At 43.3% G+C, this 17,278-nt stretch overlaps 1 protein-coding gene across 2 annotated transcripts in view; it reads left to right on the forward strand.

Annotated features, from left to right (window-relative positions):
• Positions 1-7,674: 7,674 nt before the first annotated feature.
• Positions 7,675-17,278, forward strand: part of DCBLD1 (discoidin, CUB and LCCL domain containing 1) — a 47,158-nt gene continuing 37,554 nt past the window's right edge. For both annotated transcript variants that reach the window (XM_063389873.1, XM_063389874.1), the window contains exon 1: positions 7,675-8,322. In XM_063389873.1, coding sequence (XP_063245943.1) covers positions 7,701-8,322 — 622 coding nt within the window. In that variant the 5' untranslated portion in view covers positions 7,675-7,700. The remainder of the gene's footprint in view (positions 8,323-17,278) is intronic.

Here is a 17,278-nt window from a genome sequence, read left to right on the forward strand (position 1 = left end):
TCAAATACCTATAAATGCCTAGATGGTACAGTATTCAAGTGTAAGTAGCAGAAGTCTGAGCCTAAAAGATTATGGTAACTCCTGAAAAGGTGCTGAGTCCTTGTAAATCCCTCATGAGCAGGGTGCTGCATGAGAAAACCACAAACTGCAGGGACTCAGGTCTTCTTGAGAGAGAAGAGGCAACTGCAGAACCTGAGCAGGTAGTTATTACCAGGGTTAGTTTTGGCCTGGTTGGAGCAGCTGATAACTGCTTAGCTGTTATCAGCTGTTAGGTCTTAGCTGTGTTTGACTGCACCAACACCATGCTTACCATTTGGCATTCTGAGTGTACATCCTGCATCCTTTTGTGCCAGACTGTCCCAAGGGATCTCCTCTGTGAATCTGCCTGATTCTCTGGGCACGTGAGGAACTGTGGCTGGATGGTGGGGGTTGTACAGGGACTTTAGCCACCACCAGCTGTTCTCTGCTACGGCTGGTCATGCCACATGAAGGTTTTCTTGTTCCCAGATGCTCAGTGCTGTTCATTCACTGGAGAATGAAGCCATGAAGGGTTCATTCAAACTTTTTAAGCTATTGAGGACAACTGTGTATGAAATAGATAATGCTTAGTGTGGGAACTCAACATGCCCAGGCAGCAGGAACTAGAAACTAAGGTCAGGCAGCAGAGCTGCTCACATGGTGAATGCCTGGCCCTGGCCCTAGCAGCTCTCAGCTGTGCAGGCAAGCAGCCCACAGCAGGTGAATGCCTGGGCTGAATCCACATGGACAATCAGCCCAACCCCACCGCCCTGCACCAAAACCTTTATCATGCTCAAGAGGAGGAGGGTAAGAACAAATGATTTTGGTGGACAAATGCCATACTGGATGTAGAGCAAAAAATTAAAATACAGGCTGAATTTAAGTCTTGGAGGCAGACCTAACTCAAGTGCAGCTATGTATATCACATTTGGAAAAAAGCCATTAGGATCACTTATGAACCCTGGGGCCAAGAACAACCACTGGCAAGTCTGACATAACTAAGAATATAGTATCTTTAATGAAAATAAGAAGACAGAAGAAAGTGATAAGTTCTTCTTTGGGAAGGAATATCTGAGAAATTATACTGTCCACACAAACCTAACTTTAGGTGGCAACAAATTTCAATTATTGATCTTTTATTATCTTATGAAGAAGGAATGTTCAAAACTGATTTGAGTGTTCACCAACATTCTATATTTATTCTCTGTTGTGCAGTTATCTTTGACAAGGAACCTAAAGCAGGGTCTAATTATTTGTGTTTCATAAACAGTCACAATAGTACATTAAAGTTAGTATAATTGAAGTAACTGAAATATGAGAAAATATTCACTCAAACTCACATTTTTGTAATTATTTGCAAAAAGGCAAAAAGTTTTTTACAGAGACAGATTACATTTGATCAGGCTTTTACATTTAAGAAATAGGCTTCCAAAGGAATTCACATTGAATCCTTAAACTACATATACAGCTGTGACAGTATGAATTACAAGAATTTGACCTTGTGATTCATTGGCCTAGTGGCCCAATGCTATGCAGAAAAGTTGCACAAGAAGCTTTTTCTCCATACATAATGATTATTGCAGATTTATGAGCTATACTTCCCCTATGTATAACTGGCTTATTTCTGTGCAGACTTCCACAGGGTCTGTACAGAGCACAGGGAGGGGGGGGGGGGGGGGGATGGACCACAGTCCCACACATCATAATTGCTAAATTAATAAGCATGATTCCCATCTCTCTCTCTTGTAACAAATGAATTGAAGAAAAAGAAGGTCTTACTTTTCACCTCCTGGGACTTTCAGCTTGAGTACATATCATATCCTGGAAGAAAACTACAACATGGCATGAGCACTTGAAATTAGGAAGATGAGCTAGATCTGGAGTAAACTAGATGACTTCTTTTCAATCAAGTGGTCACTCAGCTCACACTTGTATTTGCTTTCAGCTCTCTTAGTTACACAGCCAGGGATCTCATGATCCATAAACCAGCACATAAACTGCTTTCTCCAGTATTCGTAAGTGGCACACTCTCTATATTAGAAATTAGCAAGCCCTGCTTACTTGCATTCATCTCCCATTACTCCACACCTTTTGGGAAAGATTATAACTAGAGCAATTGCTAACTTTATTTAAAAGACGTGGTTCAAGCATAATTGGTTATTCCTGGAAGTGACCGCTGGATTGCTTCATATTTTGCAGAAGTAATTCCTTAGCTCCTGCTTGGATGCAAGCTCATAAACATGAGTAAATGATTAAGACTACTCTTTCCCATGGAAAAAAAACTGCAGACTGTGCAAATTCAGCTATGAACTCCCTCTTGAAAATCCCAAACATGCTACAGCTAAAAATTACATACTACCTATGTATTAATGGGCAAAAATTGACAATTCTTAAAAGTATGAGGACTAATACCTTGCACAAACACAAAAACTCTTTAAGACACCTGAAAAGAACAATCAGAGCTTTGTCACTGACAATGACCAAGGATGCTGCCAACTAGTAAGTTATAAAATAGTAGGCGCTGTTTTGATAAAGTGTCATATGAGTGTCTTTAGCTCATAATATTTTTCAAGGCAACGCTAAAACAATATGTTTAAATGTAAAGGAACATTCTGTCCCATATTTCTTGACAGCAGCATAGCATGTTTGGTTGATTGTCACCAAAATCCAGATGATTAGCACCTTTATTTCCTTTTCCTTGAAAGTATGAAGAATTATGACCTAAGACTACCGAGCAGCTGTGAGAAACTGCAAAATATGTGGCAGTGGGACAAATGATTAGTCTTCAACTTGATCTCATAATTACATCATAATAGGTGACATGATTGGATAGGTTACAGCAATTAAAGTGATGAAAAGTGCACATTCATCCCCTATACGACTCTCATTAGAGTTACACCCAACTGCTGCTGTTGCAGTGAATGAGGCTGCCTCTTAGCATCCAATTATCCCATAGACATTCTCTACCAGTGCTGGGAAGGGCCCTGCTATCACCCCCACCCAGACAAGGCCTATAGTTCCTGTCTGCCGAAAAGACAAAAGTCCTGACACCTGCTGCAGTTTAGTTTTCTTTCCTAGAATTTATTGCCTGTAATTTCTTTTCCATGTTCTTAAGGTCTAAGAATATTTATGGTCTCTCCCCCCTGGGGATTTTTGCTATCAGTGTAATTACATAATGACACTATATGGTTCCAGCTCATCCATATGGGTGCAGGCAATGACCTGTGCTAGGGCAAGTTAAACTGTTTCTTCTATCAGAAGATTTTTTTTTCCCCCCTGATTCTTGCATCATGTTTGCCTTAAAGTATTAAGGAAGCATTCAGTCATGATACCCTCTTAGCTACTTGCTCAGAACTATTTGAAAGTGGAAATATTATTTGACTGACTCCTTGCCTCCGGGACATTTTCACACCTGGAGAGGGATGCTTACATTAAGCAAGAAGAGAAGCTGCTAACACAAAATTCACCAGAACCCAGGCTGGCCCTGAGAAGAAGGGCTCAGTCCCACAGTCTATTATAAATGGCTAGATTTTTTTCTAATTGCTGTGGACAAATTGCAAAATTTTTTGCAGCAGTAGTTTAGGTGAATATCCAGAAGAGTCCTGGAGGTCAGCCCATCTCCTCATGGTTTAACGTCATGCAGACCTTAGTGGTGGGTGGTGTTTTACAGGCTGAAATGTCTGTGCTGCCCCATGGGCAAAGCCTTAGATTCCGATTACAAAAACAAAGCATAGACCACTGTGTCCACAAAATACTCTACATACACAGAATAATTCATTTGTATCTCAATGAATTTGCTAAACTTCCTAAGCCATGCCACAGACTTGTGGCAGCATTGATTTTGCTGTAGTCTGATAATTTTTAACAGAGAGAACTCCTCACATAGTGCTTACAAATGTTGCAACTAGACACATTTCATTATTTGACTTTATGTGTTTTATTTTCTGATTTTTTTATATAACCACCACATACACTTCTGGCACAATACAGACCCCGAATACACGGAGGTCAGCAACCACAGCGTTTTGTTCTCGGCTTTATCCTGTAAATCCACGATACCATTTGCTTTTGCCCCAGTGAAAATGCAAAACCTGTCTCCTGTATAAAGACTGCTAAAAGGCCTCTCAATCTGCAAGCTATCCTTCTGCTAATGAAGAGATTAACATACCTCTCAATGTCTAGAATTGTGCTTGCGTTTTGTAATTTGTAACCTCGGGTCCTCTCCACCTCATCATGTTTTCAATTCCTCCCCTTTCTTCTGTGCAAGGAAAAGCTTTCCACTTACTAAGAACAGGAACTTTTCTGTTAGCTGCACAAAAGCAAGACTGCTCCATTAAGATGAAACTTAAACCTCTTTGTATAAATTAAGTTTTTTGTTTCTATTTTTTTTTCTCTAGAATCTGTACAGAACAAGATGCTTTTGAAAGGAATAATATACAGAGTGTCAAGCTTGCAAGATAAGCTTAGGTGAACTCTGCGGTGTATTTTTCCCTCTTCCCCTGCCCCTTGCCCCAGACAAACTACCAGTTTAACATCACACGAGGAACACAAGGACTCATCAGATGATTTAAGCCTGCTTAGAAGCAGCTCCTTCTCTGTGTGTTATAAACAATTGTGCAGCAGTGTATAAAAAATATAGGTCAAGAAAGAAAATCCATGAAACTAGAGACTACACAAGTCTACAAATGAAACCTGAGTATGTCCCCATACTGACCATCCACTTTCTAAAGTGTTTAGAGCTGAATTTATCCTGAAGTCCTCACTTGCTGTTTGTTCATCCTGAGGTCAAAGATCTAAGGAGTAAAAACTCAATTGCTCATTTGCAGGTGGCTGCACCGTAAAGGTATCCAAACAATGAATGATGAGACACATTACCTAGCTGTAGGTAATACCAGTTACCAATACCATTTGCAACAAACACACAAAATACTCCTAACTCATACCCTTGGAAAACTACCTGTAGAGAAAAGGCATATGCTCATGCTAAAAAGCAGCTATGTGTTCAGGTGAATCAGTGTTAGTGACCAAAATCAGTTGCTAAATTAAAAAAAAATCAAAATTTAAAAAAATTAAGCTGTCAGAAGTGGTTTGACAGGCAGTTTTCCTGTTGTGAAGCTCCCAATGTGTGACAACATATTAGTTAGGCTCAATGTATACCTTCTTTCTATACTAATATTTTGCCTTAATTCAAAGCAATGGCCTTTAAAAGTGTATTTATTTAAAAGCTGGATTTAACTCTCCTCCTTACAAAGAGAAATTTGGGAAAGTACACACGAACCAGTGTAGCAATGTGACAAGGGTTACACAAGTCCTTCTTGTGAACAGCAGCTTTGAGAGCTATAAACTACTTCATTCATCTTAATGATTATTTAATCTTGGAAGCTGACAGTAAGTTCTTTGCCTACAGCATATTGAAAACTGACAGAGAGAGGGCATAGTAATGAGAATTTAATGGCAAAATAAATAATACAGAAGCTGCTTCACTGATTGCATTATTATTATCCTGCTGAATTCAACAGGAAAGCTGTGCTCCCAACACCTGTGAGAGGAGCAGGGCTTCCCCCTGAGCACCACACGTTTGCAGCAGGAAACACGTGGCCTTGGACAGGGAGCAGCTCCGGCTGAGCCCAGAGTCATGACAGGACCAAGAAGGCAGCCTGCACGCTTTTCCTCCACCAGTGCTCTCCTTACTGGCCATGAACAGAAAACAAATGCCACTCCCAGACATTTTACAGCCCCAGTCTCAAGGGCATGACTTATCATTTCACTACGGATCACTGAAATAAAAATAACTGTGAATTGAATCATTATCTCTCTGTCTCAGAGGGCGCTGCCAAGCCTCCAGCACCCAGGAGATGAAGAAAGCCTTCTTTCATGGTATCTGCCAATCTGCCTTCCTTCTTGTTCTGAGCCTCCTAGGGGTGTGTGGCTGGCCTACCAAGGCTCCTAATTTGCCTCTACCAATTACCAACCATCCAAGTTCTGCAGAGACATCAGCAGCACCAGTGACACTATCTGCAAGCTCCATGGCAAAGTGTTTTGTGCATTAAATTGCTCAAGATCACTAAAGCTGGCTTGTCTCAGTAGTGCTTCTCTAAGGTTAGTTGGGATGGCCCTTCAGGACTGTTCTGCCCATGTTTGTGATAACCCTTAACAAATATAACTAGAACCTGGCACTATTACTGGAGAACATATTCTAGATCTCAGTTGGTGGAATACAAACCAGTATAATTCCCAGTACCAACTTATGTAGGACCGACTGGTTTTGATTGCTAATACAAAACAATCCACACTCATATGTTGTTATATTGCTTTTCAACAACTACCACTCTTTCAAAGATCATATATATTTTGCAATATATGAATTATTCCATCCATCTCTCTTCCTCATGTTTCCATTTATGGTGAGTTTCATTTGTAGTTTTTGAATCAGAATTTGATATTGGAAAAATTATTTTCTGTGACCACAATATTTTCACCACATCTGTGGGGTCTTTAAATCCAGTCTTGAGGCTGTTGCAGAGTTTGACTTTCTGGCCCCTTTGTCTCCGTAATCACCCTCATTTGTATGGATTTGCTCCTGACAATCTGTAGACAAGTACAAGAACAGGCCACTTTTAATCACATGGACGCACTCCTCTTTAAAAGTCTCTCAGCTTTCAGAGTCTTGGAGAGTAACCCATATCCCAACCTCCTTCAACCAGAAGGATGGTGGCATTTGTTGTCAAATCCAGTGAGGATTAGTCCGACCACCAAACTGCTGCACTAGCAAACACTCTCTCTGCGTTATACCATCTCTAACATTTTAGTCTAGATTTCAAACTCTCCTTTGAAAAGGGTAAGTCTCAAATACTAACAACGTGTGTTAAATACATATACCAAGAATATAATGTACTGGGTACATGGCAAAAAATATGCCTGATCACATATGGTGTCTGAAAAGTTAAAAAACAGACATTAACACTTACAAAACAAGAGCTCAATTAGAAGAAAGGTTTACCAAACTCGACTCTTTCTAACATAATATAAAATCTAGCAATGTTGTCTCTGACATACAAGTTAATTCTATCCTTCATTTTAGCATAGCAGCACAGTGTTCCTGACCTGCCAGCAGTGTGAATCCACCTGCCTCACAGCAACCCATCCCCGAAAAGGCTGTACAGAGTCAGACAGCCCACCTTCGATTCTCCAGCGTACTTTTGAAAGGCAAACCACTGGGGCCTGATTAACATTTGGGTTTCCTGCGGCTGCTGCCACTGTGTTCCCTATCGTAACCTTCCCTGTGCCACAGGTTTCCTCAGAGCCGGACAGTCAAGGTCGCATCCAGACGGAGAGATGCCCACAGCATACTTTAGAAAACTCCTGTTTCATTCAGCCCATAATTGTAACAATTCTGGCACAGGTTAACCACGCGGTTTGCAAACCTGCGTGGAGATAGTTTCTCAGGACCGAGCAGCCCGATCGCGACCCGGCAGTGCTGGCGGGGCCGGACGCTCCCGCCTGCCCGCTCCGGCAGCGCTGCCCGCCGGCCCCGCTCGTGTCCGGCCCCGCGGCGTCCCCGCGCCTCTTCCCGCCCTGGCAGCGGGAGCGACGCCTGGGAATGAGCCTGCAAACGGCAAAATAATCCTTTTCCCTCAAAAACATACACGTATATTCGAGAGTGTGTGCACATATATGTGGGCATGTACGTAGCTTGCCAGCTTCGAGGGCTCGCAGGCGATGCTGGCGGCCGCACGGGTTTGGGGGAACGCCGCGCCCCGGGTGCAGCACCTCAGAGCGGCGGTGGGTGGGAGAAGCAGCCCTCGGCGAGGGGAGGGGGCGGCGGGGCCGCGCCGGCCCCTCGGTCCACGGCAGGAGGAGGAGATACCCCGAGCGGCAGCCCAATGGGAATAGTGGCGCTTCCCCTTCTCCCGTTTCCTCTCTCCACCCCCAGCCCCAGGCCGGGGAGGCGGGAGGCGGCAGCGCTGCAGCCCGGCCACCGGCGGGGCGCGGGGCCGGAGGCAGCCCCGCACGGCGCCTTCTCCGCTTCCGCAGAAACACCTGCGGGGGGAAGGATGCCGGGAGGGGGCCGCCCCTCTCCGCGGGAGCGCGGGCTGGCTCCGGAGCCGCCCCAGCGAGAAGGAGGAGGAGGAAGAGCAGAGGAAGAGAAAGGAGCAGGAGGGAAGTGGGGAAGTTGTGCCTTGCCCGCCCCGCCGAAAACCGGAGCCATGGGCCCCGCTGGGGGGGCGCGGGCCGCCCCCTCGCTGCTGCTCTCGCTGCTGCTCGGAGCCTCGGCCCCGCTGTGGCTGCGGGCGGAGACGCTGGGTGAGTGCGGGGCCGGGCGGGGAGGGTGGCGGGCGCGGCCCCGGGTCTGCCCGCGCCGGGGCGAGCGGAGCGGGGCCGAGGGCTGCCCCCGCCGCCCGCGCCTCGCTGCTCTGCGGGAGCGTAGCCTGAGCTGCTCTCGGGGCTGTATATAGCTGACCTGGTTAATCCTCGCCGGGTTTATCCCTGTGTCTGAGTAGCTGCGAGATTAAAGTGGTAACCAGCCCTTACGGTAAATGTATACTACGAGTTTCTAGATCTTGTTGATTAGGAGGTTGTTTTTTTGTTGTTGGGTTTTTTGGGGTTTTTTGTTTCATAATAAGTCAGATAAGCGGTGAAAAAGTCTCCGGCAAGTTGCGTGCAGGAGGCAGGGGGAGGCCACCTGGGCGCCCGGCTGTGGCCGCGCCCCGCCAGCCCCGGCGGGAGCCCCGGGCGCGGCGGGCGGCGCTCGGTCAGCGCAGCCCCGCGTCTGCTCCGGCCGCGGCTGGGGCCGGCAGCCCCTGTCCCGCAGCCGCGTCCAGGCAGCTCTGCTCTCCCACTGCCTCGGGGAGAAAGTGAAATGCCCATACTCGTGCCGCGACGAAGTTTCGTAGGAATCTCAAGGGGATGCTACCAGCCTTTTTGTGGTGGTGCAGTTTGTTGCAAATAGAGTGCGGGTACCACTCTCTTCACCCTGTGTTTTTAAGCTTCCTGTGTAAATTACCAGTACAGCTGACATCTCCGACCGCGGAGTTACGACCTCCTGGCTGTTGCATTGCGTGGCCTGGTGCATCCGTCTTAGGGACTTCACTGCTACCGATAAAATAGCTAATACTGGAAACTAAGCATCATAATGAACTTGACAATGCATTCAGATAACTTAGAAGTCCTAGATTAATGTTCCGACTTGGCTGCAAGTTCCAGCGCTGTTCATTATCTGTATACAGGCATTGGCAGAAAGTACTTCGGTTTATTTATACCTGTTCTTCCCGTAACCTCCTATTAACAGAAATTTCTGATACGCATCTCCACAAAAGGGAGAAGTTGGTGTGAGTTGTGTTGCCACTTGCCAGCTTCATGGTAGCTTTGCTGTTCTGTCGTCGATGTGCTGGTGTTCCAGTTTGATGCGTTCCAGGAGACATATGTGGCAAAGAAAAAAACATTCGCTTAATTCCCTCTTGTCATCAGTGTTTTGAGGGGGTTTTTTGATTGTTCTCTCTTTCACCAGTGCTTGTCCCTCACTCAATGGCACCAGGGAGAAGTAAGTCATTTGGGAAGCAAGTGAGTAAGTCTGCTGGGATTTCAGGGGGTTTTGGTGCATACACTAACACAGTAGTAAGTATGAACGTCCCTCCTTGTCCATACTCCAAATTAATTGGTAAAAGCACTTTTGTTTTGTTCATGTTAAAAATGTTTCTACTATCAAGTCAACAGAATGGAATGAAAAGTAGTATTTTGCCTGATTCTCTTTGGACCAAACTCAGACTTACAAGGTAATCTGTCCAGTGTGTAGAACGCAGAAAAGATGCTGATCCCCCTCCACTTCATTTCTCCACTGGGGAAGTTCTGTGTTTGTTTATTACTATTAGCCTATAAATTAGGGGCTAAGTGTTCTAAAGTCACACCAGTGGAGAAAGGAGATAAGGATAAGTGGATACAAACTTCCTGTTACACAAGCTTCTTGACTTGATTTAGAAGTTGTAATGGAGCAGGGGAAGTGCCAGAGTGAATCAGGCTCGAGTTTCAGATAATTCTGTATCTCCTCACCACTGGTGTTTCCCACAAGCTGGTTCAAAGAAAGATGCACTGGGATATTGATTTTAAAATAGCCATTTTTTAAAAAATGAAACATTACATTTTCCTGACTCCTCATGAGCTGACTGCACAACATGCAGCCTTTACCTTCCTCTTAACTTTTTCTTGAGGGGTGCTACAGAACAAGGATGAAGCGGCTGTTCTTTGATTTCAAATTGAGGAAAGACCCCCTTTTTCAGTATGGCTCAGTTATTTCAGAGAATGGCTCATATCTGATTGTGTAGAGTCCAGGTGTCAGCTTTCTTCCTGTTCTTGAAAATATGTTAAATGTGTGTGTTGTCTGATGAATCTATGAACAAGGGATTTTGTTGTCCATAAAATCATAATAAGAAAGGCTGAGTGTTAAGGGAAACTATTTTAATTAAAAAAAAAAATTATATATATGTATATAGGCTTAGTAGGTCTCACCTGGGAACAAATACTACAACTATGACTGCTCATGAGTAATAAATAGTTTTGGGATTTATAATAAAAGGTGGTTCTTTTCTCTTTTTCTTCTGCTGTACACCAGTCTTCTCTTGGTGTTTCAGTTGCCAGTTCTCTGCTGACAACTACAAAATATACTTGTTCCCTGTCTGCCAACCTCACACAGCCATCCCATATCCTGGTATCTCTTCCAAAAATCTCTTCCAGCTGTTAGAACCCAAGGCAGAAGGGAGGCAAACCTGAACACATTATCTTTGCCTTTCACCAGTCCCTGTTTTTCCTTCTGGTGTTGTTGAGCAAGACCTTGAACCATGTAATTGTGGGCAGCAGAAATCAGAGTTGAATCTGAGTCTTTCAGAGTTTTGACTCATTTTCTATCGCATTTCTGGCCAGTAGGACTTAAAACTGATCCGAAGGTTGTTTGTTTGTAGGAAGGCATCAGAGGAATGGGGATTTTAATCTATTAAGTAGAAGATTTAAGCCACTGCTCTTGCTGTACCTCGTTTATTTTCACTTCAAATAAAACACAGCAATGAAACTAGTTCATGTGGGATTTGCAGATCAGCATCCAGGAGTGAGCTTTGCTTGCAGTGCTCCTGGATCTGTTGACAGTTGCACCCAGTGCCCGGCTTGAAGAGTCGATGGGGAGCAGACTTTTATATGTTTTGAGGAAAGGCTGTTATTCAATGTGACAACAGTGTATCCAGTAATTACGAGAGATTATGCCTGTTCTCAGGGGCTTGCACAAAACCCTCGCTGAAGAATACTGGTGTGATCATGCTAATCCACTTTGTATGCCCATTTCCAGCAGTTTGAAATGCAGATTGAGATGAGTCTTTCTTGTACCCAAACCCCCCACCCCCTTCAGTTTCTGAATATAAGTGATTGGTAAATTTTCAGTTTGTTTGCGTTTTGTCCTTATGTCTGTTTCTTTCCTTGGCTCTCTCTCTCTTGCCTTGGGATTGATGACTAGAATTGCTAAAGAGGGAGGCAACAGTTTTCCAGTTGCAGTTCATAAGCAATGCATGTACCCACCACAAGAAAACTGCAATGTTTTCAGTCACACAGACTTTGCTATAAATAGCTCTAAGCTCCTCGTCAGTACTTCTCTTTAGGTTATCAGGGGATGTATTTCAAACAAAATCAAAGACAGGCAGGGCAGCAGAAGTCTCTCTGACAATGCAGGGAGAAAAAGATGCTTTGGGAAAGTTGTCACCTGCGTGGCTGTTGAATCATATTTCATGAAAATTATTTGTTGATTTGCATATGCAAAAATATATTCATTTATATTTATCAAAACTGTGTCACCTCTAGTCCACCTGAGTTATGCGAGTGGCACGGGAAAAATTAGTTTGAAATAATACCAATTTTGAGGACAGTCATGCTGCTGTATAGAAATGCCTAAGGTACCTTTTGAAAAGTATCTCAGTTACCAGCACTAGTGTAGTTTTGAAAGCCCATCTAAGCTCTCACACCATGCTGAGAAGCGTGGTCCTGTGTGGTGGCAGGCACTGAAGTCCTCAGCACAGACATCACTGTAGTTTGGGGCTGGCTGTATCGGATCAGATGCTCTCCTGTGGCATGTACTCATCAACATATGGGTTTGCACCATCTGCTAAGAATAAAACAAGCCAGACAAAATCAAAATAAAATCCTTCTGACTGGATTCAGTGGAATGGTGTTGGATCCCAACTAACTGCAATAAAAATATTAATAGCAATGCATAAGAATGAGCACACAACTTCCCCAAAAGGTTTAATTAGTGTTACAACTGGGAGTGGGAAACTTCAAACTGGGACAAGCTAATAGTGATGCTTAAATAAAATACGGATGGTGGTTTGACTAGTTCTAGGAGTATACAGATACCTTCATTTTTGCTTTCAAAGGAAATTACAAACCATCTAATTAAACTGATTTTTGTCTGTGAAAATTGTGTGAGTGCTAAAGCCACATTTTTGAGGTTGGCTCTATGCTTGTACATAGAGAGAGGCTGCCAGTGGCTTTGGTTAGGATTGTTGATCCTGTATAATTAGGCCTGGGAGCTGAGTGTTTTGAAGAGAGGAAGCATTTTGGTCTTTTATTGCCTCTTTCCCTGTCTCTTCTTTTGACAGAGCCAGGACTTGCCTCTCAGGAGTTTCCTTCCAAGACATGAAGGCTTAGTTTGGTGGTGGTGGTGGTTTCTCATCCTCTTCGAGCAAGATTTCCAATCCCAGTGTGACCGTATTCATTATTTCTTTGTCCTTGATGGGACAGGATTGCTGTCTGGTGGCAGCTCCATTCTGCTGCCCCACATAGGCACAGAGAAGGATGAGTGCACTCATGCTGTGCAGTATTTTCCCATCTCCAAAGAGCTTCAGTGAAGGTGTTTTCAAGCCAACCATTATGAGGGACAGGAGAATAAATGGGGAAAGCAGAGTAGGACAAGGCTACAAGCCCAGTCCCCAGGCCTCCTACAGGACCAAGGTGTTTGTTTTTATATTTAGTATCATGTATTTCAGCCCAAGCTACATCTGTAATTACATTCGTGTTCATCAGGCATTTACTTAAGCTCTAAAATATTGTTTCTTCCCTCAGTTGCTGCAGAAACCTCATACCCATCACAGTTTTATTCCATGATGTTCAAGTTTCTGGCATTTCCACCACATATTGTTCAATAATATTGGATTTCAGTCTAACGCTTTGACATTAAAGTTGAAGTCATGTTGATGTCATCTTCCAGATGTTCATGTCTGCTGAATAAAAATTTTGTTTGTTTGTTTTATTTCAAATTACAAAAACACATGGGGAATTCTGGATGTGATCCCTCATGCTATACAAAGGCCTATGTGTGTCCTGTCAGAAATCAAACAAAACTTTTCTTCATGGTGTAGCAGCAGAGACTTCAAAAAGCTGGAAACATAGGTGGATTTCTCCACCCAAACAGAGTGGCTTTGTTACGTGCCTGAGCCTTGTTGTTGCAGCTGCACTATCTGTGCAGAAAGGAGATGTGTCGCTTCTGCCTGACATTACTCGTGTTTTGCTCTGGTGCCACTCCATTTCTGTGTTGGTATGTTGTTTTGCCTTAATAACCACCAATGCCTCACTTGTAAAATGAGTTCATAACAACAAAAACAACAACAAAAAGTCCACACTTTGTCCTCCAGGTCTGCAAAAATATACTTTAACTTGCAAAATAAATTGGGTTATCCTGTAGGTCTCCCTCTGCTGGGATGCTTTAGCAACAAGGTCCATGGCTCACATTTGAGCTGTTGTCTTCCCTGCTGTCTCAGCTTTCTCCCAAAGGCAGGGATTTATACTATCCCATGTTTCTTGTGGCAGCATGCTACAGAGGAATTGAAGTTCAAATGCCTCAGCTACTGAAGGCGTTTTGAGTGGTCGTAAGTGTTAACATTTTCAAACCCAAGGAATCAGCACTTACTGGTCTAGTAGCATTTCAACACAGACAGAAGAGACACGTTTAAACTCATGGTCGTTCCTAATGCTTGTGTTTTGAAAATTAATCCACTATTTTTTTTAGATGAAACTTAGTTGCTAAGTTGCTTAGTGTTTTGTAGGTGGAAAGCAAAAGAAAACTGTATCAAAATAAATTAAACAGTTACACTAAGAGATTCACTCTTGAGTGAAAAACTGTTCAGAACTTTCTGCTGTATCCTGTTTCAAAAGTTGAGAATGTGATTGTTTAATACTACTGCTGATCAAAAAAAATATGGACTTTCAGTATAAGTGGTGTACACAGAGTGGCATAAAATATACTCCTCTCTGCTGTTTTCCACATCTGTAAGCAAATATCTTTTGTGCAGTCTCATTAATGTGTCACAGAAGACACAGAAATGGTGCTATGGGTCACATGCAGTGCCACAGCCAACACTGTGGTACTTAAGTAATGATGTAGCTGCTTTCCTTTCTTCTCTTTTTTCTTTTTCTTTTTTCTTTTTTTTTTCTTTTTTAACTTAAAACATCTTTCACAGCAACTGTATGTAACCACAATGAACTGGGAAGATCACAAAAGCTTGTGGAACTTCTGCATTCTGCATGCTTCCTTCTTGTTTAGTACCTTGAGGACGGGTATCAAGCAGGCTGGGTGTACATACTGACAAAAGGCATTTCTTGCTCTCAGTGCTTCAGGTCAGAGCAGTTCTTTGATTGTTCTTCAATAAACCATTTGTTGTTAATTTGCAGTAACTGTGGAGGAAATAGCTTCTTAAACACTGGGTTCACTGAGTCAAAAGACAAAAAAAATTTTTGTGCTGATAAATGACAATTATTGTTTCCATCACAAACCAATTTGTTTTCTCTTGAAATATTTGTTGATTTACACCTTGGGGATAATGGTGTATTTGTGTAATTCACTTTGAGAAGAGTAGCATCCCTTGTCTTGTTCTTTCTTATTAGCAAATTACACATTCCACCTAGGTGTACAGGCATAAAAGGTGGATGCGTGATTTTTCAAGTAAATCAGGACAAGTTTGATTTCTAGGAAAAAAACCCCTATCCTCCATCATTGATAACTATCTTGCTTGACTTGTATCTCACTAACAAGGTAATTGCATATTAAAATAAGGGGAGTGTGTGGTTTCATTCTATCATGTTCAGCCATTTCCTCTTGCCCAAATTAAAACTGTTTTGAAATCTTGCCTTCCCACCTGCTACTGTAACTGGAACAGCTCTGCTTCAGCCTCTCCTTACCCTGGTGTCTCTGAATTTCCTGTCCCTGTGGGTTTGTCAGTCCTTAGCACTGCTGTGAATATTCCTATTCCTGTGCAACCCAATATTCGAGTCTGGCCTTGAGCTTGCAGCATATGTTTCCCACACAGTCCAAATTTGGTGCAATATACTGTAAGTTAATCTCCAGTAAAGCATAGTGCAGAGAAAAACCTGGGAAGAAAACAGATGGAGAAAGTAGAGCAAACAATTTGCATATATATGATATGACTCTTAGTTAAGATTAGCATTTCCTACTTTGCCTGAAAAGCCCTTAATAAAAATCCAACTTCATGTTTGCCTCAAGTCAGCAGAACTGGAGGAGATGCCCTAATAGCAAAATGTCCCCTCAACCCAGGGTGGGAGGGAGCTCCATCTCCTGCTCCAGCCCTGTGCTGTTGACACATTTCTGGGATGTTGTAGGCAGAGGGGCAGGGAACAAACTGCTGTCTGTGGGATATTTGCTCCTCGTAGCCTGCATAGCTCTGAACCATCTCCAGGGTCCTGAGTTACTCTGCATGGGTGGCTGATGGAGGAATGTGACCATCTTCACACTTATTTCTAGTCTCTCACGGTTCTTTCTGAGCATGCAGGTACAAGAAGTGCTTGGCAATGGACTCGGTGCCTTCTCCACTTGGGGTGTGTGATGTGGACATGTATCTCATAGTAAACATTTATTTATTTAGAAAACAAAAAAGTTTCCCTTTTGCAAAAATGGGACTCTTAAGACTCCTCTGAAATTTCCATACCTGTAGTTCCATTCTCATATCTGTCCAAACCCACACAACAATAAGATGTTGAGGTGGTCAGTTGCAGCAGTATGCCACCTTCATAAAAGGAAAGCATTGAAAAATATTTAAATGAAGCTATGCAGTAAATGAATAACTTACAAATCTCTTTTGTTTCAGCAGTTAAAAAGGCATGGAAGTTTTCTCACACCCACAAGCTCAAGAGTGCTGTATTTAGAGTGCTGAAAAGCGAATTCCAGTACTGAAGCTCACTTCTGTGGCGGGCTACATTTGGGTAGAGTGCCTAAGTCCTGGAAGCAGTGACTAAAACATTCTTATTTTTGACATGTACTCTGGTGCTGCCTGTCTTTCACAGATTGCAGTGGAACCAGATCGTGATTAACATTTGTGTTAGTGTAAGAAAGACTTTACTACTCGTTCAGGTTTCAAACCTGCATGCTGAGTGTGAATTTCTCTCTTAGTGGACATGGCTTCCTGTTGATAAAAGAATTTGCTTATAAGGAGGTATCTTCTTTCTTTTCACCTTTTAGCAGCTAGATAAATGAAACCTCAGATGTTGTTATGTATTTGTCTTTATGAACTTTGTGAGAGGTTTCTGGGGTAGTAAAGGCTGCCCAGGTCAGTTGTAGCAAGCTTGCAAAGTCACTGTCATGTAGCTGGAAAGATTTCCCTTGCTACACCCAGATGGCTGTGCTGCAGTGGCTAAAAACCTCAAACTTTGAAAAGTGGTAGCATGGATGTGAGCTACATTGCTAGATAAGACAATTCAGAAAGGTTGTCAGGGTTTTTTCTTTACTTGATGATGGTAATCCCACTAGTAACCAAAGTAACTTCTCGTATGTTTGAGGCAGAGCATCTCCTGAGGCTGGCTGCAGGGGACATCCTGAGGAAAGCCAGTTCCAGCCACAGTCTGAATGGCTGTGGGGTGATTGCAGCTGGGCACGTGGTGGGAATTTGTGATTTATGGAACCGCGGAACCAATTGGAGGTCATTTGCTTCTTTCTCATTTCTACTTTGAGAGGGACATTACAGTAAATAATGCTGTGAAGAGGAGGGGAAAACATGCCGTGTGGTTTGTTTGACCTCCTTCTCCTTTTGCATCCCTTTGAAGTTGGTAAGTAAATGATTTGGGTAACAAAATCGGCACTCCACAGTGTTCCTTTGTTTCTTCTGCTGCTCTACCTTCCCTTCCTGCTCTTGGCCCTCCTGCCAGCCCCACTTGGTTAGCTTGGGCAGCAAAATAAGTGTCCTTAGGAGTTGCTGCAGCACAGAGGATGAAATGTTTCCTG

Source organism: Prinia subflava, chromosome 2 (genome assembly GCF_021018805.1).
Source record: "Prinia subflava isolate CZ2003 ecotype Zambia chromosome 2, Cam_Psub_1.2, whole genome shotgun sequence".
Taxonomy (NCBI): Eukaryota; Metazoa; Chordata; class Aves; order Passeriformes; family Cisticolidae; genus Prinia; species Prinia subflava.